The 22,389-nt window shown below is 40.6% G+C and overlaps 1 protein-coding gene across 1 annotated transcript in view; it reads right to left on the reverse strand.

Annotated features, from left to right (window-relative positions):
* The window catches only part of PTPN9 (protein tyrosine phosphatase non-receptor type 9), a 79,931-nt gene that overhangs the window by 2,244 nt on the left and 55,298 nt on the right, over positions 1-22,389 (reverse strand). Inside the window, exons 6-11 of the mRNA XM_082452630.1 lie at positions 18,924-19,034; positions 16,775-17,103; positions 12,467-12,560; positions 7,205-7,271; positions 1,390-1,468; positions 27-177 (exon numbers count right to left, since the gene is read on the reverse strand). Coding sequence (XP_082308756.1) covers positions 27-177; positions 1,390-1,468; positions 7,205-7,271; positions 12,467-12,560; positions 16,775-17,103; positions 18,924-19,034 — 831 coding nt within the window. The remainder of the gene's footprint in view (positions 1-26; positions 178-1,389; positions 1,469-7,204; positions 7,272-12,466; positions 12,561-16,774; positions 17,104-18,923; positions 19,035-22,389) is intronic.

A 22,389-nucleotide genomic window follows, 5' to 3' on the forward strand; every position in this document is an offset into this window, starting at 1 on the left:
CAAAAGAGTGAGAAAATAAAATTTACCTCTGTGTTGTGAATTTCTAGCGTTGTTTTCTTATAATGGTTCATATTCTCCACGCCTAGATTGGTCACTGTGAGGAAGCCAAATCGGATCCGAGAGTCTTTTTCTAAAGGCCAGTATTGGCCACACTTTCTCCTGCCGCCCTCCTCGAAGCTGAAGACACACAGAGAAAGATAAGCCTTCCATCCTTCTTCTCCACAACAATAACTCTGCTCTACCCATGACCTGCTGTACCCTTAGGCAGAAATGTCATCTCTTGCATTGCTTCTGTCTAATCTATCCCCTTGTTTCTTGGCAGAAAAAGGAAACCTTCATTCTAAACAGATGTAACAACAGCTAAATTTTCTGCATGTACTCATTTAGTGGACATTTATTGAGCACCAGCTACATCCATTTGGTCCCTTTCCTGATACCTCTTGGTACTCCTCACATATCTGGCATAAATACTGGGTGGACAAAGAAAGACAGTAGAGAAAATATGGTGGGCCAGGTCGAACTCCCTGCCCTATATCTCAGTTACTGTTCATTCTCTTCCCCAATGAGAGCCTTTGGCTGATAGAGGAGTGGGAAAGGCACAGTTCCTGGGATGCCAACAGGAGGTTTATGTAAAGGCCTAAAGTCCACCTCACTACTCTTCAGTGGCTCCAAAGTACTCCAAGGTGGTACTTCTTCTACTACCTCCCCTCCGAATCAAAGGTGGCTTGTAAACAGTGCCATGAGGAAGGGATCTGAGCAAACATTCTCATTAATTTTTTTCTCCTCATCTGAAATGGGTTATAATTATCGTAATGATAATGATGATACTCATGAAATAGTAATTCCTAAAGTTTTGCCAGATATGTACACCAAAATTTCAAAAATATTCCTTTCATCAAGAGCTTCCTGCCTGACCTATTATGTTTCACATCTCTTTTTTTCAAGTTCTCCTACAGGTGGAAATATGAACAAGAAGAAAAATGGTCAAAAGTAGTAGGGAAAGGGAGAACTAAGGGGAACTGGTAATTCAGAAGCCAGGAAGACGGCTGACCTTTGGAAGTAGGGAGCAGGCTAAAAGTAAATTGCTCCATGTTTCCCAATGCTTCCTCTAGTAGTTATTAAGGCCAGGACCTCAGGATAGGCTGTAACTGGCACAGGGTCACCAGAGCCATGGATTAAAGCTTTGACAAGTTAGATCTATCAATCTCCACCATACCCTGGCTCTGTTAACTTTGGGTCAGCTAAGAAAAAGCCAAGACATCTCAAACTCTTTGCCATGGCTTTCCTAATCCTCGTTGTTTCTAAGAGCTAAACTCCCCTCTAGAACCACCCATGCTTGGGGACGGGGGAGGGGGGGAAGTGCAATGGGTAGAAAAGGGATGAACTCACCGGGTGGTCATGACAATCACCAAGACTTTTTGCTCCCATACCATGAGCCAGAAATCACGATAGGTATTCTCCAAAGGGCCTGCAATGAAAGTAGAAGACAAGGAACGTGACCCTGGGAAGCTCTTCTTTCCTTCTTAGGCTCTTCTGTTTTTTCCCAACTACTAACTCCAAAGCACATACACTGGCTCCCTGCCTTTTTGACTATATCCCTGCTATTCAGGGTGGTCCTTGGGCAAGCAGCACCAGCATTGTATGGGAGAGTATTAGAAATGCACAGTCTGCATTTTAACAAGATTCCCAGGTAAAATTGTAGATAGGCTACAGTTTGAGAAGCATTGCTACATATCCTCTTAGAGCCTCATCAACAGGGCTTCAGGTATCACATCCAGACTGAGAGTGTCAACTGTGCACATGTCTCTAGCTGTTTTCACCTCACCTAAGCCTTATAATCACCAGTTGCCTACTAAACCATTCCCCTTCCATGTCCCCTCATCCATCTCCTCAGACTCCGCATGTTTGCAATTCAGTCTCCTCCTTCAAAATTAGCTTTCTTTCTCTACTTTCTCAACTCTGTTAACAGTACTGACATTCTTAAATCACTCAGTCTCAAAAAGCTGGAGTCAACTCTGACTTACCCATTTCTTTCATCTCTCAGAAACAGACACCAAGTCCTAGATTTTTTTTGCCTTTGTAATGTTTTTGGTTTTTACCCTTTTGCCCCTATCCTGGTCTTCCTGCCGAAATTCACTGCCACAAAGACCATATCATCTTTTGTCTGAGTTCCTGTAATACCACCTTGGTTTACTTTTCTGAATAGGAATTTTTCTTCCAGTCTATTCCGGATACCCTTGCCAGTTTAATCTTTCTAAAAAATTGCTTCATCACAATATAGACACACAAGCTCACTTCTGCCTCTATTCCTTTGTTCACATTCTCTCACCTCCATCGCCATTGGACTTTCTACCCATTTTCTTTTTTTTTTTTTTCCTTCCGGTTTTATTGAGCTATAATTGGCATACAGCACTGTGTAAGTTTAAGGTATAGAGAGCATAATGATTTGACTTATTTATATCATGAAATGATCACCACAATAAGTTTAGTGAACATCCATCACCTCATATAGATACAAAATTTAAAAGGAAAAAAAAAAAAAAACCTTTTTCCTTGTGATGAGAACTCTTAGGTTCTACTTTCTTAACAGCTTTCATGTATAACACACAGCAGTGTTAATTATATTTATCACATTGCACATTACATCCCTAGTACTTATTCAGCTTATATCAAGAAATTTGTACCTTCTGACTGCCTTCATCCAATTTCCCCCTCCCCCCAACCCCTGGTAACCATAAATATGATCTCTTTTTCTATGAGTTTGTTTTCGAAATATAATTGGCCTACAACACTATGTTAGTTCCTGGTGTACAACATACAGGGATTTATATGTTGTTCGATATTTCTATACACTGCAAAATAATCAACACTCTACCCATTTTCAAGTGCTGCCTCTTCCTTAAAGCTTTCTCTTAACACCACATTCCTTTTTAAAAAAAATTTATTTATTTATTTATTTATGGCCGTGTTGGGTCTTCGTTGCTGCACGCGGGCTTTCTTTTAGTTGTGGCAAGTGGGGGCTACTCTTCGTTGCGGTGCGTGGGCTTCTCATTGCGGTGGCTTCTCTTGTTGCAGAGCACGGGCTCTAGGCGCGCGGGCTTCAGTAGTTGTGGCATGCGGGCTTCAGTAGTTGTGGCTCGCGGGCTTAGCTGCTCCGCGGCATGTGGGATCTTCCCGGACCAGGGCTCAAACCCGTGTCCCCTGCGTTGGCAGGCGGATTCTTAACCACTGTGCCACCAGGGAAGCCCCAACACCACATTCCTTGTAGGGCTTCCTCTCATCTCAGCTCTTGATGGCACATCTGGATCAAAACATCTTAACTATTTAATGTATATGGTCTTACATCAGTCATTTTACTTTGTGAGAAGTAATCATATCTCAGCCAAACATGGTGCTGAGGGCAAGGGCTATGTCATCAACTACTCCTTTTAGAGTTAGAATCTGTACAGGGCTGGGCACTCAGCAGGAACGTTGAAGATGCCTGTGAGCCAGTAACTCCCTTTCAATCAAGTGAGTAACAACTGAGGATAATTCCTTGTACTTCCCTAGTGCTTTTTCCTCCTTTGCTTTCAGGGAAGCAGGGCAGTACCAAGGGCTGATTTTGTCGTGGAAATCTGCTAATTGCACTACCATTTTTGCTAAAGTCTCTTAGGAAGCACTAACATTTTATGATACTAGAATTCCCTCTTTGCAGAAGTGGACACTGCCAGGAGCATGTGAAGTCTTGGAAACAAGCTAAATGTCTAACAAGAGAGGATGTTAAATTATGGCATACCCCCAAATTTAAGCAGTCCATATAGGTGATATTATAAGATCTGTATTTTTGCTATGGAAAGGTATCCACAAGACAACCATCAACAGAAAAAAGAGATAATGTATAGAAAAAGCCCATTTTGTTAGATAGTTTATATGTCCATATCTATTTGTATGCACAGAATGAGGTTTAGAAGGAGATGCTGCAAAATGTTAACATTTTCTCTGGGTCTCTGGGTTATGAGTGATTTTCATCTTCATTTTCTACAATGGACATGGCATTACCACAGCATGCATGTCAAGAAGATAATAAAAACACCCTTTTCCCACCTCTGACTCTTAGCCTTGTTCACATAGCACTATACTGCATCACAGCAGCTCTCATATACTTTATTTTCCACATTCAAACCACTGGCAAAATTGGTGTTGCCAATCAGAGCACCTGATAATACCACTTAGACTCAAGGCTGGACAGATAAGGGTCATAATTTCCTCAAAGGCATAAAAGAGAGATTTAGAAGGGAAAGTTACACTTCCCAGATTAGACTCTTTAACAGTAGACTTCTGTGAAGAAATAAAGTCAGCAGTTTATGCTGACATGGATGAAACAATCCACTAACCTGGCTTGCAAGGACTTTTGAATCAAACAGACATGTGCCCAATCCTGTCTGTGTCACTTACTAGCTGTGTGACCCAAGGTCACCTAACCTCTTTGGGCTTCAGTTTGTTTGTGGATTAATAAACCTTCCTTGCAGAGTGTCTATAATAATTAGATGGTGATTATATATCTAATATATAATAGATACTTTCAATAAATGACAGATATTATTAGAAATATTATGAATAAAAATCAGAATACTGAATACAGCCAAGAAGGTTAACCAGACAAATCAAACCAGCCTTCTCAACATCACAAGATCCCATTTTCCAGTCCTAACAGAGTGCTGATGCCTTCTAAAGAAGATCAGTGTTTAACTCAAGAAATCCTCTCTCTCGTACTCCTGGATGAGCCTCTTCTCCTGGACAGGGCCTTCAGAGCCAGCCTAAAGGATCCAATCCCTGCAGAACTAGCAACTCTAAGAAGTGTCCTTGCCTTCTAAACCTGGAGAGAGGAGCATTCTGAGACCCCTACAGTCAATCCTTACCCTCCATAAGCCCATCCATGCCACGGTCATCCTCCTCAACAAAGCCCTACTTCTCAGGCAGATCACATCCTAATCTATACCTGCCAAAAATCTTTCCTGATAGTTCTCTTATTTCTTCCTAGGGTCTTGAAAGGACTCTTGTTGGAGAGAGTAGTCCCTCCTAAGGGAAAAAAAATAAATCTGTGACCATCAGACCAATTACAATATACCAAGAATCCAAAGGCCCTTTTCCCTTTTCTTCTCCCTCAACTTCTATTTTGAAAAATTTGAAACCTACCAAAAGTTGAGGAACTTCCCTGGTGGCGCAGTGGTTAAGAATCTGCCTGCCAATGCAAGGGACACGGGTTTGATCCCTGGTCTGGGTAGATCCCACATGCCGCGGAGCAACTAAGCCCGTGCGCCACAACTACTGAGCCTGCGCTCTAGAGCCCGCGCTCTAGAGCCTGCGAGCCACAACTACTGAGCCCACGTGCCGCAACTACTGAAGCTCGCACGCCTAGAGCCCATGCTCCGCAACAAGAGAAGCCACCACAATGAGAAGCCTGCGCACCACCACGAAGGGTAGCCCCCACTCGCCGCAACTAGAGAAAGCCCGTGCGCAGCAACGAAGACCCAACGCAGCCAAAAATAAATCAAAAAAAAAAAAAAGTTGAAAGAACGGTACAATGTACTCATACATTCTTTAGCTCGAAAGCTACCATTTTTAGCTATTGTTTTGCAAAGCCTGCTTCTCTATATATACACAACACATATTTTCTCTTTTACTCAACTATTTAAGCTTCAGACATTATGACATTTCACTCCTAAATACTCGAACACATATTTAGAAGAACAAGAACATTCTCCTGTAGAACAATCCCATTATCACACTGCAGCAATTAAACATTAATACAATAATATTATCTAATACACAGTCTCCAACTGTCCCAATAGTTTGTCCTTAACAAATTTTTTTCCAAATTGAGTTTGCAAGTATGGATGACACACTGCCTTTGGTTATCAATATCTCTTTAGTCTCCTTTAATCCAGAACAGTTCCCTGTCTTTTTTTTTTCCCCCATGGCATTAACTTTGAAAAGTCTAAGCCAGATCTCTAGTATGTTCCACAATCTGGATTTGTCAGGTTTGTTCTCATTATTAGATTCAGACTTAAAAACTGGCAACAGGACTTCCCTGGTGGCACAGTGGTTAAGAATCCGCCTGCCAATGCAGGGGACACGGGTTCGAGCCCTGGTCTGGGAAGATCCCACATGCCGCGGAGCAACTAAGCCCGGGCGCCACAGCTATGGAGCCTGCGCTCTACAGCCCACGAGCCACAGCTACTGAGCTCACGTGCCACAACTAAAGCCCGTGCTCCGCAATGAAGAGTATCCCCCACTAGCTGCAAATAGAGAAAGCCTGCGCCCAGCAATGAAGACCCAACGCAGTCAAAATTTAAATAAATAAATAAATTTATTTATTTTTAAAAAAACAAAACTGGCAACATACAACATAGGTTATCTTGTGTAGTTCTCACTATACCACAACAGGAGGCATATAATATCTATTTGTCCATTATTGGTGATATTAAGTGTGATCATTTGGTTAAGGAGGTATCCGCCAGATCTCTTGCTGGCCATATTCCACAATGGTCAAAGGGCCTTAATTCCATATGATGGCCTGTCATGTCCTCCTATGTTGAGATTTCTCACCACCCTCTTTGAAGGAAACCTGGCATTCTCATTGAGATGGCAAAGAACAGGTCAGGAGTAGTACTAGGACCCACAAGAATATTAACAGAGGCTCCGTGTGAAATCCTCCTAGAGCGCCCAATACTTCACTGTCAGACCTAGCAAAGACTATCCATGTCAAGAGACTGCTGGCGTGCTCTGTGATGGTACAGGGACCAGCAAAAGCCTCTTAAGCCAGCAACACCCATTCATAGACTGAACTCAATCTCTGGGAAGTCCCATTGCCATTCCTTTATGTCCTACTCGACATAAAGAGCATCTCACTGGCCAGTGAACTCTGATGTCCCATTCCCCTGGGTTGGCAACACTAAGACACAGTCCAAAAACTTGTAGTAATGTTGTGTGTTCAAATCTCTAGTTTATCTCTATGCAGTGAGTTTCCAGGCACATCTGGTACAGAAACTCTACACCTCTCATCTGCCTTCCTCAATAACCCTCAATCTTTATGAAAGGCCAGGATCTAGTGGCTGCAACATCACCTCAAGTTACCATTTCCTTTAAAAATTATGCTATCATCTGATGCCAACAATCACAGGTAGATGACACAAAACCAATTTGTGAGGGGCGGACTACTTACCTTGTGTCCCAATGTAAGCATTCTTCTGTTTGTAGCCATCCATGAAACTGGCATTGATGTAATCTGTCTAATGATAAAAAGGAAATATCGTTGCAGCTGTGTGGGATATACCATTTGGGTAGGAAAATGATGTACTTAGTAAATAAAACTCAAGGTGTGAATTTTCTCTTTTTGTCAGGCAGAAAATGAGGAGTGAAAGGACCAATTCAAAACCTCACTTCCATAAATGTTACTGGGACAAGTGGATATCCACATGCAGAAAAAATGAAGCTTACCCCTTCCTCACATCATATACAAAAACTAACTCCAGGAAATTCCCTGGCGGTCCAGTGGTTAGGACTCAGCGCTTTCACTGCTATGGTCCATGTTCAATCCCTGGTCATGGAACTAAGATTCTGCAAGCTGCATAGCGAGGCCAAAAAAAACCCCCCAAAAACAAAAACAAACAAACAAACAAAAAATCTAACTCCAAATGGGTCACAGACCTAATGTAAGAGCTAAAACTATAAAACTCTTAGAAGAAAACATAGGATTAAATACTTGTGACCTTGGGTTAGGCAAAGCCTCCTTTGATACCAAAAGCACAAGCAACAAAAGAAAAAACAGATAAATTGAACTACATTAAAACTGAAAACTTTTGTGCTTCAAAGGACACCATCAAGAAAGTGAAAAAACAGGGGATTTCCCAGGTGGTCCAGTGGCTGAGACTCCACGCTCCCAATGCAGGGAGCCTGGGTTCGATCCCTGGTCAGGGAACTAGATCCCATATGCATGCAGCAACTAAAGATCCCGCATGTCACAACTAAGACCCAGTGCAGCCAAAATAAATAAATAAATAATTTTTTTTTTTTTTTAAAAAGAAAGAAAGTGAAAACACCACCCACAGAATGCACACATTTGATAAGGGATTTGTATCTAGACTATATAAAGAACTCTCACAAATAAATAGTAAAAAGACAACTCAGTTTTAAAATGGGCAAAGAATCAGAATAGCCATTTTTCCAAGAAGATACATAAATGGCCAATAAGAACCTGAAAAGTTGCTCAACATCATTAGTCATCAGGGAAATGCAAATCAAAACCACACTGAGATATCACTTCACACTCACTAGAATGGCTACAGGTAAAAAATGATAACAAATATTGGCAAAGATGTAGAGAAACTGGAACCCTCATACACTGCTAGTGGTAATGTAAAATGGTGCAGTCACTTTGGAAAACCGTGGGGCACTTCCTCAAAAGGTTAAACACAGAGCTACCATATGACCCAGCAATTCCACTCCCAAAGGAAATGAAGACACAGATCTAAACAAAAAAACCTCATAAACAAATATTCACAGCAGCATCATTCATAATAGCCAAAAAATGGACACAACTCAATTGTTTATCAACTAATGAATGGGTAAATAAAATGTGGTGTATATCCATACAATGGAATATTATTTAGCAATAAAAAGAAGTGAAATACTGATACATGCTACAACATGTATGAACCTTGAAAACACGCTGAGAGAAACCAGACACAAATGGCCATATATTGTATGATTCCATCTATGTGAAATGTGCACAACAGGCAAAAAGAGTAGACAAAAAGTAGGTGGGTTTGGGGGAAATGGGGAGTGACTACCAAGGCGAGTTTCTTCTTTAGGTGATAAAACTGTTCTAAAGTTGATTGTGGTGATAACTGCATGACTCTGAGAATATATTAAAAACCAACGAATTGTACACTTTTAATGAGTGAACTGTATGGTATGTGAATTATATCTCAGTAAAGCTGTTATTTACAAAAAAGGAGTCCATTAGGACTTGTAGCACTACAGCTCAGAACCAAAGCCAAAAGGCAGGCAAGCCAAGCAACATGAGCAGGAACACCTGTCCATGCTGTGACACACAAAAGGCAAAGTGTGACTGGAGAAGGAAGAAAGCCATGCCTCATAGCTAGGACCATCTACAGCATGGGCCAAACGGGCTCCATTACTGCCTAAATTAACACAAAGCAAAAGCCACACACATTCAGAAGAGTCTCAATGAATAGCTCCTGACTCACTCTCTTCTGCGGGCCTTCTCCCACCTCCCAATGTCCTCGGTCTTATTTACATCATTAGCCATCAGGGAAATTAAATAGGATATGGAAGGTTACAGGAGGACAAAAGTAAAAAAAGTTTCAACAGCAAAGTAGGGAAAATCCATACTCCACTCCACTCTAGAGAGATGGGAATGACTCCCCATCAACCCTTTCTCCACTGGGTTCCAACACTTGGAGGACAGTCTGAACTGTCAGTACCACACAGCCACCCTAAGAAAACATCTCCAGGGAGTTCCCTGGTGGTCCAGTGGTTAGTGCTTTCACTGCTGTAGGCCCGGGTTCAATCCCTGGTCAGGGAACTAAGATCCTGCAAGCTACACAGCTCGGCCAAAAAAAAAAAAGAAAACATCTCCATCTCATGGTCAAACCCATGTTATTTGGATATATGTCCATTAGATAGTCAGTCTACCAACTTATCCTCCCACTAATTATTTATTCAAGAGTTTCCTGCTCTGTTCTTCTCCCACAGCAACTGGTATTGACCTCATACTACTAGTGTTCTACCCTGACTTGGACACCTTCACTGAGCTAATGGAACATCTGCAGCAGACCCAGAAAGCTAAAAGTCTCACTCACCCCAACCAGGCTTCTCAATCCAGGGCCCACCCATAGTCAGCCAAAGCCCATCCTCTGTTCAGCTGGCACATTCAAATGGTATACACTGCAGGACCCAGGTGAGAAGGCATAGAAAAGTACAAACGATTTACCTGGTACATGCCAATCAACATATTATATAAGTAATATATGAGCTGTTACTCTTGGAGCTACCTTCATGCTTTGAAAAGAAATGCCACCTATTTAAAGGAGACTTATTTCTTTATAACTAAGGATACCAGCTTTTAGCATCCTTGTCTCTGAGAGCACTGGGAATTAAAATCAGCAACTTCAGAAGAATCATTACATATTAAAAACTGAAAATGACCTCAGAGATAAAGTATAGACTTAGGGGCAAACTGAAATAGCAGGAAGAACCACAGCATGCACATTATGTTATGGGCCAGGTTCAACTGAAACTGGACTAACGGCTTTGTAATTCCAGGTGAAATCTGTTAAACAATTCACTAATAAACCTGAATCCTCCACTTACTGTGGAAATAAAGCCTATACCAATATTTGTAGTAATGAGAGGGACTAAAACTCAAGCGATGAACTTCAGATTAATTACAGGATGACTAGAATAGTCTCCTGGTACACTGGGATTCACTCATTCATTCACAAATAATTTACTGAATGTCTGATATATGCCAGGCACTGTTCTAGGTCTTGGAGACAGAGTAGTCAACAAGACATACATTCAGATTATCTCTGACTCCAGAGCCCCAACTCAACTAAGATGATCTTGATAATACTGATGAATTTGCCTTCAGTCAGCCAGACTCTTAGCTAATGCCGCTGCAGGAAAACCCTCTGTAAGGATCCTAGACAGGATTATGAATTCAGTTTATGTGCTTGAAACACTAGGGTCAAAAGAGATTAAAGCCATGATCCTAGGGTACTGACTCATGTACCATACATACCCAAATACAAGGCAATGATTTTCCTAAGAATTATCCTCCAGAAAAAAGAGGGGGGATATAACAAGTCCCTATACTGTGTCATGTTAAGGGACACTATTTAAACTCCTTTTAAATAGTGAACAGCAACCTCAATCAATGCTGTTTTTTGATGTGCACAGAGGTCACCACACAGGACTGTTGTATCAGAAGGAAAAAGAAGAAATGTGACACCTACTTAATTGTTGATCTCAAAATTCTTAAGTGTTGGATGCTGCTGTAAACAAGTTATAATAAAGAGGACTTTAAAAAGGAATAAGTAAATGATAATGCTACAGAGGATGCATGAGATACAGGATGAATGAAAAGAAAAAACTGTGCTAATGTTATGCTAATAGACTTTTCTGACTTAGGATAAACTTTCCAGTGACAATACCAGGCACTTAAAAAAGGAAATAAAAATGATGTGTTCTGGAAAACTGTGTTAGATTGACTCAAGAAGTAGCTCAAATGAGGACAAAGAAACTGATGTTAAAGGTGTATGTGAAGAGTTTGAATAACTTTTCACTAAATATCTCTACTAAGTACATGTGATTTTTAATATGCACAGATATGATCAAATTAATACATTAAATAATAAAGGCATTTGACCAATTCATCTCTATCCCTATATATTTATGTATACACTAGTTGTCCAAAATTTTTGTCAGATCTTCTAGATGGAAAAATCAGAGGTCACTTTCTTTTTTTAAGAGTTGGATTTCCTTTTTTTTTTTTTTTTAAATATTTATTTATTTGGCTGTGCTGGGTCTCAGTTGCGGCATGCAGGATCTAGTTCCTCGACAAGGGATCAAACCCAGGCCCCCTGCATTGGGAGTGTGGAGTCTTAATCACTGGACTACCAGGGAAGTCCCAGAGGTCACTTATAATGAGAGTTGCCTGGTATTGATGCATATACACTCACCAGTATGGTGGATGACACGACTATGACTTTATTAGGAGTAAAAGGCGAAATAATTGAACATTTATCGAGACCTACAGTAATATGCCAAACTTTGTGCTATCAGCATGTACATAAAGTATTTTATTTAATTTCTACTTAGTACTGTGAGATGGGCACATAGGGACTTGCGTATGTTAACAACTAGTATGTAGCCTAAAACTCAAACCTTGGGGCTTCCCTGGTGGCGCAGTGGTTAAGAATCCACCTGCCAATGCAGGGGACACTGGTTCGAGCCCTGGTCTGGGAAGATCCCACATGCTGCGGAGCAACTAAGTCCGTGCACCACAACCACTGAGCCTGCGCTCTAAAGCCCATGAGCCACAACTACTGAGCCCGCATGCTGCAACTACTGAAGCCCGCGCACCTAGAGCCCCTGCTCTGCAAGATAAGCCACTGCAATGAGAAGCCCATGTACGGCAACAGAGTAGCCCCTGCTCGCCGCAACTAGAGAAAGCCCACGCGTAGCAACGAAGACTCAACGTAGCCAAAAATAAATAAATTAAATAAATAAATTTAAAATATATATATATAGAGTTTAAAAAAATAAAAAAATAAAACTCAAACCTTCTCTCTCTGGCTTACAGTCTATGTTCTTTCTACTACAGTATTAGTAAGCTTCACTTTGGAAGAGGCTTAAATTTCCCTCAGTGCTCCTAAAAGGATGGCATTTATCTTTCTACCTGAGCGTGGCCGCTTCGTTTTGTCAGCTTCACTCTAGTTTGGTCCAGGCAGGGTACATCCCCATAGCGGTTCTTCTCTAGGTTTCCTGGAGACCTGAAGGAAATGAAACAAACTAAAATAAAGAAAGAAAAAAAACAGCTACAAGAGTTGAAAATGGATGACAATGGAAGTGGAACTGAGTGCAAGTCAGGAGATTGCTGTCATTCATTACTTTTTTTTTTGGTACTATTTGGTTTTGAAAAAATCATTTGCATACATATTGATTAAAAGCAAAAAAAAAAAAACTTATAAAGACCACGCATATAAAGTAATACTCTATATTGTTCATAGGTATGAATGTATATGTAACAGTATAAACAAAATGACCTGGTAGGAAACATACCACATTCATACTAGTGACTGCTTCTGGGAAATGAGGAGAACTGATGGTGAGGATTAGAAGGATTTCAACTTTACAATTAATTCTTTTATATAAAAAAAAGATGAAGCAAATCCAACAAAATGCTAAAAACTGTCAGTACTAATGCCAGTGATAGGAAATCGTTGTTTGTCACGTTCTGCTCTGTTCTTTTTCATATTTAAAAAAAAAAATTCCCAGACTTCCCTGGTGGCACCAGGGTTAAGAATCCACCTGCCAATGCAGGGGCCACGGGTTCGAGCCCTGGTCCAGGAAGAGCCCACATACCACGGAGCAACTAAGCCTGTGCACCACAACTACTGAGCCTGCACTCTAGAGCCCACAAGCCACAACTACTGAGCCCGCATGCCACAACTACTGAAGCTCACGCACCCAGAGACTGTGCTCTACAACAAGAGAAGCCACCACAATGAGCAGCCTGCACGCCACAATGAAGAATAGCCCCCGCTCGCCGCAACTAGAGAAAGCCTGTGTGCTGCAATGAAGACCCAACGCAGCCAAAAATAAATAAATAAATTTATTAAACACAGTTTGAGTACTCTTTGGATTTAAAAAAAAAAAAATCCTTCTTCCCACACAAATAAGCCCAGCTGATATTTTACAAAGTTCCAAGAACAATTCAATAGAAAGAATACTCTTTTCGACCAACAGTGCTGGAGCAATTAGACACCTATAGGGAAAAAAATTTGAACATCAACCTAAACCTTACACCTTACACAAAAATTAATTCAAAATGGATCACAGACTTAAATTAAATGTAAAACATAAACCTATAAAAATTTTAGGAAAAAAAACATAGAAAAATCTTTGGATTCTAGGGCTAGGCAATGTGTTCTTAGACTTGACACCAAGAGCATGATCTGTACAAGGAAAAACTGTTAAAGGAACTTCATCAAAATAAACTTCTGCTTCACAAGAGACCCAGAAGAGGATGAAAAAAAAAGCTACAGACTGGAAGAAAATATTCGCAAACCATGTATCCAACAAAGAACCAGTACCTAGAATATAAAGAACTCTCAAATCCCAACAGTTTAAAAAAAAAATCCAAATAGAAAATGGGCAAAAGACATTTTACAAAGAGAATATAGAGACGGCAAAGAAACACATGAAAAGATGCTCAATATCATTAGATAGTAGGAAAATGTAAATTAAAACCACAATTCTAATTTTAATTTAGGGATCTCATCACGCACCTATCAGAACAGCTAAAATAAAAAATAGTGACAACACTGAACGCTGGTGAGGATGCAAAGAAAATGGGTCATTCATATATTGCTGGGAGGAATGCAGAAGGGTACAGCCACTCTGGAAAAGAGCTGGGGAGTTTTTCATAAAACTAAACACATACTTACCATGTGACCTATCAATCCCACTCTTGGACATTTATCCCAGAGAAATAGAAACCTATTTTCACACAAAACCTAGACACAAATGTTCACAGCAGCTTTACTTGTAAAAGAAACTGGAAACAACCCAGATGTCCTTCAACAGGTAAATGGTTAATTGGTTAACAGTTTGTACTGTGGTTCATCTATACCATGGAATATTACTCAGCAATAAAAAGGAACAAACTTGATACAAATAACAACTTGGGTGAATCTCCCGAGAATTATACTGCGTGAAAAAAGGCAATCCCAAAAGTTTACACATAGTATGATTCCATTTATATAATAACATTCTTAAAATGATAAAATTATAGTAATGGAGAATTGATTAGTGGTTGCAGGGGTTAGGGATGGGGAGGGGTGGAATGGAGGTATGTGGTTATGGAATTCTGTATCTTGACTGCAGTTCTGTATACACAAACTTACCTGTGTGATAGAAATTGTAAAGAACTAAATACACATACACACACTAAAACTGGGGAAATCTGAATAAGATTGGTGGATTGTATCAATATCCTGGTTGTGATACTATATTAAACTTCTGGGAGATGTTACCATGGGATAGCTGTGGAAAGGGTACACATGATCTCTCTGTATTATTTCTTACAAATGCATGTGAATCTACAATCATTTCATAATAAAGTTAAATTTTTTAAATTTAAAGTTAAATTTCTAAAAATCCTGTGAAAGAATGGTATAGGGGAGGAAAAAAAAGGGAAAGAAAGTCTCTTGGTCCACGGGCATCCTGGACAGCAGTGAATACTCTGATATCTACTTCTTAATCTAGAATTCCATGGGAAACAGTTTGTTCTGTGTAAGTAGTTCTACTGGAACTTGGTGTAAGAGAGGGGCCTGAAGATGTTGAGGATTCTGGTTCCTAGTTCCTGAAGTGGCGGACGTTTTCACTGATTCAATAAATAAAGAGGCAAGATTGAGAAGTCCTTCCATAGGACTAGGATGTCTTCTCTGATTATAACACGACAAATGGCTTGGGTGAGCAAAATCCAAACCCACTTTTTTAATGTGGGGAAGGGGAACCATTGTAGAAATGACACCTCAGGGACCCCTCAGTAGAAGCACCCAGCGCAGGGTCAGAAATACCCAGGACAAGTGTGCATCCTCTGCTCTGGCTGGGAAAAAGACTGGATACATACAGGGGTCTTGAGCTGGTAGGGATGAAACAGAGCTGTGTGGGAAAGAAGAATACTCTCCCCACATCATATATACTCTGCTTTCTCTCTCTCTCTCTTTTTTTTTCTTATTTTCCTTTGCATTCTTGTTCTGCTTATTGATTTTTTTTCTCAATTGCTTCTTCTCTCTTACTTCCCTTATCTGTTTCCTAACTCATTATTTTCCCTCTTTTTTTTTCCTTTTCCCTCTTTCCTCACTCCCTGCATACCTTCTTTACAGCACACTGACTAAGCTGGACCAGAATTACAAGGGGAAAGAGGTACTCAAAGAATCACGGATTCCTAAAACATTTAAGCTACAAAAGAGTAAGTAGGTATCAGTGAGTCTAATATCAAATACTACACACAGGAAAACTGAGGTGCAAAGAAGAGAAATAACTTGGGTAAGTTACAGAGGGTATTTTTGGCCAAGCTGGAACTTGAGCCTGGGACCCACTGGGGAGAGCTTCCTTAATTTTCTTTTTTTTTTTAAGATTTTTTTTTTTTTGATGTGGACCATTTTTAAAGTCTTTATTGAATTTGTTACAATATTGCTTCTGTTTTACGTTTGGTTTTTTGGCCGCGAGGTATATGGGATCTTAGCTCCCTGACCAGGAAACGAACCCGCACCCCCTGCATTGGAAGGCAAAGTCCTAACCACTGGACTGCCAGGGAAGTCCCTGAGCTTCCTTAATTTTCAACAAACAATCTCAAAACTTAGAGAAAAAGAAGCTTTTGCAACAGCCAATGAAAACATGGTAAGATAAATGACAGCAGCAGTAAGAGAAATGATCCACGCTCTATTGCCAACAATAGTTATCAAGTGGTTATAAACCAGTTATAGAATTCAGGTAGAAGGAAAATCCCACAAGGCTGAATTCCAAAGAGGCAACTCTTCTCTCTTATTGACTGTGGATTATTTTAAATGGACCAGTACCCCTCCTCAGAAAGTAATGTAATACTATAAATGCTGTAGGGAGAAACTGCCCAAATGAAAGGACCAGAGATCAAATCGACAGCCTACATTTTGAGCCTACATTTTTGTTTTTTTCCTAAAAACACTTGCATATCAGGGAAATATCAAAAAATGTATCCATTAGTACACAGTTCCTCCATTGGGACCAAAGACCTTCAGAAATTTCAGAGCATACGCTGTTGGCAACAAGCACCAAGAGGTGCCTCTTTCTGAATGAGAGAAACTATCATCTAAGTGAGAGTGAGGCTCCTAACACAAGAAAGAGCCTCTGTTAAGGAAGTGAGGTGTGGAAGGAGGGGTACCACTGCGTGCCACAGCATCTTGGAAAGTGATCGCTGGCCCAACCCTTTCCTACTTACATGGAACAGTGGAAAGTGCCAACAGGGTTCTCACGACGGATGTCTTCATACTCCTCATATATCCCCCGCTTTTGCCTGGTGCTAACATAGTCCATCAATTCTTGGATGGTCATGGCATGGGGACCTGGGACATGCACTGAGTCCCAGTCTAAGGTCGGAGGGAGGGAGAACAGGATGATCTCATCGAAGGGATCTGGGTGGCCGTTCATCTGGGATAGAAACTGGAAATTCCAAGTGGCGAGGTCAATTTTGACGTACCCACCCAGGTTTTCTGGAAGGCACTCCCTGGGCAGGTGCTGGGTGACTTCAGATGTCTTTAATATCTGAATCTGGAAGGCCAGAAAGAACCACGTGAGTATGTGGGGAGGGACGGGAACAAACAGATAAAGAAAAAAAGTGCTTTGGAGAATGAGATGAGATTTGCTTGAAATACCTGGTAAACTTAGAAAAGGAGTAGACTGAATTTCATCTGCTTGGGAATGAAGACCTACGAATTTCCCAGAAAAGGTTTGACTTCTCACAATGTATATCAAATTCATTCCTGGAATTAGGGGCCCTGTTATGAACCTTATATAAACGTAGGTATAGTGAACGAAGCCTTTATACTATTTACAAGGCTTTCCAGTACCATCTCATGTGGGTATTCACCTTTTTGACTACTAAGAATGCATGGAGAGTGGTTATTTCTGTCAACCCCATACTAAGGCAACCAATTCTAAGCCTGTTGGCTTCTGTTTTACTCACAGCTTGGTATGGACATTCTCAAAGATAGGTTTCTGTGAAAGCAAGACAAGACCAGCCACCCAGAGGCTGGGTAGCCCAGGAAAAATGCTAGAGAAGTAATTGTAATACTTAATTCCTCTCTCTGCTTGGACACAGCCATACTGGACCAAATTAGCCTAGTTGGTTCTTTTTGGAATCTGTGTGGAATGGGAATGTTTGCCTTGCTTGCTGTTGCCTCTTCCTGGAATGCTGCTTCCTGGAATGCCCTCTTTTCCTCTTTGGCCTCTTCAAGGACGAGCTTATAGCTCAACCTCTTCTGTGAAGCCCTCCCTGACAGTCTGAGACAACATTCTCCTCTATGTTTCTCAGAGCCACAGTCCTCTGAACATGTCTGTGTCCCCTTTCATGACCATAAGCTCCTCAGGAATAAGGGCTATCTCACTCAACTTTTAATTCCCAGGGCCCAGAGCCTGGACTGTAAAGGTGCTGAATATATTTTGAGTTCATACATGCATGTATATCCTTGTATATAATTCAAGTGTTAAGAACTTGCCTAAGGAGTCCTCTCAAAGAGTTATCTTAGGAAAGACATCTCCTACTCTAGGGTCACTAGGTCACTAAGTAGCTTCCGCAGAACCAAACATCTTTAGTTTCCCCTCTCCAACCCAAGTCGCCTCAGCTACAAAGATCTGTATTGTTATTATTCATATAATCTCATACTAAAAAAAAAAACCCTCTGATAATATTTTACAACATTATTATCTTATTTTATTATACCAATGTTTCATATACCCTTTCTTTCAAGGGTGAGAAGTGAATGAGTAAATGACTGAAACCATAATCTTTCCATCCTGGAATACTCAGGGGATGATAATAGAATCAAGATAATTTTAGACAACGCTTTTGAAGTTGGGAAGCAACAAGCTGTTTTAAGAGAAAATGCCAGGAATAAAAGTAAAAGAGAGATTGAGAGTCTCCTCCACCACCGTGGTGGTCAAGGGGACTGAATATTTCCAGTTGAACAAATTCAAACACCAGTTCTACTGATGTAATTATATTAGAAGTTGTTAAATATTAAAAGCCTGTAGAGCCACAGGACTAAATTTTGGAAGTAGTAGCTATCTCTAAGTCACTCATGGGACACGTTCCTTCGATACTATCTGCATGCAAGGTGCTACATACAGGGGAAGTGCCCAAACTATGTCCAGGTCCTAACTTCAAGGAACTTGTACAGTAAGAAAGGCAGCCTATACTGGGCTGAGTAAAGAATAAAGCAGAGAATATAAGTGAACACACTAACAGAAGCAGAAAGAGAAACAAGCCAGGAAGGTTTTTTGAAGGTAGAAAATTAATTGGCAGGTTTCAGCAGCAGAGATGGAAATGTATGTATCCCACCTCCAAATAAAATTAAGTTAGCTTCCTTTACCCTCTCCCGGACTTTGTCCTTCAGAAGGAGGCTGATGATGGAATAGGGCACTCGGAACCATATGGGTGCTCCCACAATCAGCACTTTCTTCAAACGAGCTGGAAAAGCTCCCTGCGGAGAACAATACAAGGATTTAAAAATACCAATTAGGGCACTGCAACAGTGCCTAATGGGACCTTTGACTGTTCAAGTACAAAGTTTAGGTTTTTTGCTCTTCTCACCATTCTTACCCAGCAGGGGGAGTCTATAGCTTAATTCAGGTTTCACTTAGTAGCTAGAGAAAAAGTGGTTAAAAAGAAAGAAATGGGGGCTTCCCTGGTGGTGCAGTGATTGAGAATCTGCCTGCCAATGCAGGGGACACGGGTTTGAGCCCTGGTCTGGGAAGATCCCACACGCCGCGGAGCAACTGGGCCCGTGAGCCACAACTACTGAGCCTGCGCATCCGGAGCCTGTGCTCCACAAGAAGAGAGGCTGCGATAGTGAGAGGCCCACGCACCGCGATGAAGAGTGGCCCCCGCTCGCCGCAACTAGAGAAAACCCTCGCACAGAAACGAAGACCCAACACAGCCAAAAATAAATTTATAAATTTATAAAAAAAAAAAAAAGAAAGAAATGGAAGCAACCTAAATGCCCATCAACAGAGGAATGGATAAAGAAGATGTGGTACATATATATATATATATAATGGAATATTACTCAGCCATAAAAAAAACAAAATAATGCCATTTGCAGCAACATGGATAAACCTAGAGATTGTCATACTGAGTGAAGTAAGTCAGACACAAAAAGACAAATATCATATATCACTTATATGCGGAATCTACAAAAAGTATACAAATGAACTTATTTACAAAACAGAAGTAGAGTCACGGATGTAGAAAACAAACTTATGGTTACCAGGGGATGAAGCGGGGAGAGGGATAAATTGGGAGATTGGGATTGATATATACACACTACTATACAGAAAATAGATAATAAGAACCTGCTGTATAGCACAGGGAACTCTATACTCTGTAATGGCCTACATGGGAAAAGAATCCAAAAAAAAAAAAAAGAGTGGACATATATAGATGTATCAATATAACTGATTTGTATACCTGAAACTAACACAACATTGTAAATCAACTAAACTCCAATAAAAATTTTAAAAAAAGAAAGAAAGAAATTAAAAGCTGATTTACCTTTAAAAGTAATCATGTTATGGAGAAACAGAGAGGAACAAAAGTTTGGCCTGGCACACCTCAGAATTACAGGTGAGTGTGCTGGAATCTGCACATTTAAATGCATGGGCTTTGAGTTATTTGATCTGGACCCATTTAATGACAGAGAAAGACTTCAGGACTTCTGGTTACATTAGTAAGAGATACCCTAAAGTTTCTCAAGTCTTCCTGCAGATCTGAAAGAGGAATCTCAAAGGAAACTTTGATAACAGATGGATATCTCCTTACCATTTTTTCCTGTGATTATATTTCCCTGATCATGTGAGTTCTCTATGATTTTTATTGTCAGCAAAATGCTGCATTTTCAAAGAAACTCTTATTTGTGAAACAAATAAATAAAATAAAAAATAAAAGTAACAATGTTATGTTGTCAATATAAGCTTTATGGATCAAAACTACTCTGACTGCTCTTGTCAGCATACACGTGTGCATCCTTAAGTTCTGATTATTAAAACTTTAAGGAACAATTAGATCACGAATAAAATGAACATGAAACATTTCTCATAATCTTTCCTTTATTCTGATATCTGTGTGTTTATAATCATTGATTTTCCACTCATCTCTTCATCTATTTATGTATTCATTCATTCAATCAATCAATATGATCTAGCGGGCACAAGGGCAAATGAGGTCTAAAAGAAAAGAGACACCCTGATCTGCACAAGGCATAAGAATGAAAAATTATTCCTTCTTAATCCATAGCTCTTGGTTTCATTCAGTTTCTCAATATTCCAGCACTTCTCATAGACAGGGATACTGAATAATACTGGTATTCTAACTGGGAAGAAATAATTCCCAGTTAGATTATAATAGTATTTTTTTTAATATTTTTATTTATTTATTTTTGGCTTCGTTGTGGCACGCAGCCTTCTCTAGTTGTGGTGTGCAGGCTCCAGAGCACACAGGCTCAGTAGTTGTGGCATGCGGGCTCTCTAGTTGTGGCACGCAGGCTCTCTGGTTGTGGCGTGCAGGCTTAGTTGCCCTGCGGCACATGGGATCTTAGCTCTCCCACCAGGGATCGAACCCATGTCCCCTGCAGCAGAAGTCAGATCCTTAACCACTGGACCACCAGGGGAGTCCCCCCTATAATAGTATTTTTTTTTTTTCGGCTGTGTTGGGTCTTGGTTGCTGCATGAGGGCTTTCTCTAGTTGCAGTGAGTGGGGCTACTCGTTGTTGTGGTGCACAGGCTTATCATTGCAGTGGCTTATCTTGTTGTGGAGCACAGGCTCTAGGAGCGCAGGCTTCAGTAGTTGTGGCTCGCGGGCTCCAGAGCGCAGGCCCAGCAGTCACAGCGCACGAGCCCAGTTGCTCCGCGGCATGTGGGATCTTCCCGGACCAGGGCTCAAACCCATGTCCCCTGCATTGGCAGGCGGATTCTTAACCACTGCGCCACCAGGGAAGTCCCTATAATAGTATTTTGAAGTATTATAATAGCATTTTAAAGTACAAAAGATAAATACAAATTATAATAGTATTTTAAAGTATAAAAGATAAATATGAAAAAATTAGCCACCCAAAAAATAATAATCAACATGAAAGTATAATGGTAAAAAGCCTCTGGTTTGGGGGCTTCCCTGGTGGTGCAGTGGTTAAGAATCCGCCTGCCAATGCAGGGGACAAGGGTTCCAGCCCTGGTCCCAGAAGATCCCACATGCTGCGGAGCAACTAAGCACGGGTGCTACAACTACTGAGCTTGTGCTCTAGAGCCCGTGAGCCACAACTACTGAGCCTGTGTGTCACAACTCCTGAAGCCCGCGCGACTAGAGCCCGTGCCCTGCAACAAGAGAAGCCACCGCACCGCAAGTAAGAGTAGCCCCCACTCACTGCAACTAGAGAAAGCTCGCACAGCAACCAAGACACAACACAGCCAAAAATAAATAAATAAATTTAAAATATTAAAAAAAAAAAAGCCTCTGGTTTATAATAGTACTTGTGCACACAAGCACCATCTCTTTCCCTGTCTCTCTCCCCCTGTAAGTCACTGGTCATACAAAAAAGATGATTTATCCTTGGTGTCTGCTACGTTTATATATACATATATACGTATACATTTTTTTAGCCTAGGAATATACGTCATAAGAAACATGGAAGACACATAATTTTAAAATCTTATTGAAAGACATAACAAAAGACTTTAAAAAAATCCATAAAACAAAACATAGCATTCCTGGACAGGAGAAGATGACGCTGTAAAGATGTCAATTCTCCTTAAATTATCAATTCATTATATCCAAATTAAATCCCA

The sequence above is a fragment of the Balaenoptera physalus genome (genome assembly GCF_965194825.1).
Source record: "Balaenoptera physalus genome assembly, chromosome: 2".
Lineage (NCBI taxonomy): Eukaryota > Metazoa > Chordata > Mammalia > Artiodactyla > Balaenopteridae > Balaenoptera > Balaenoptera physalus.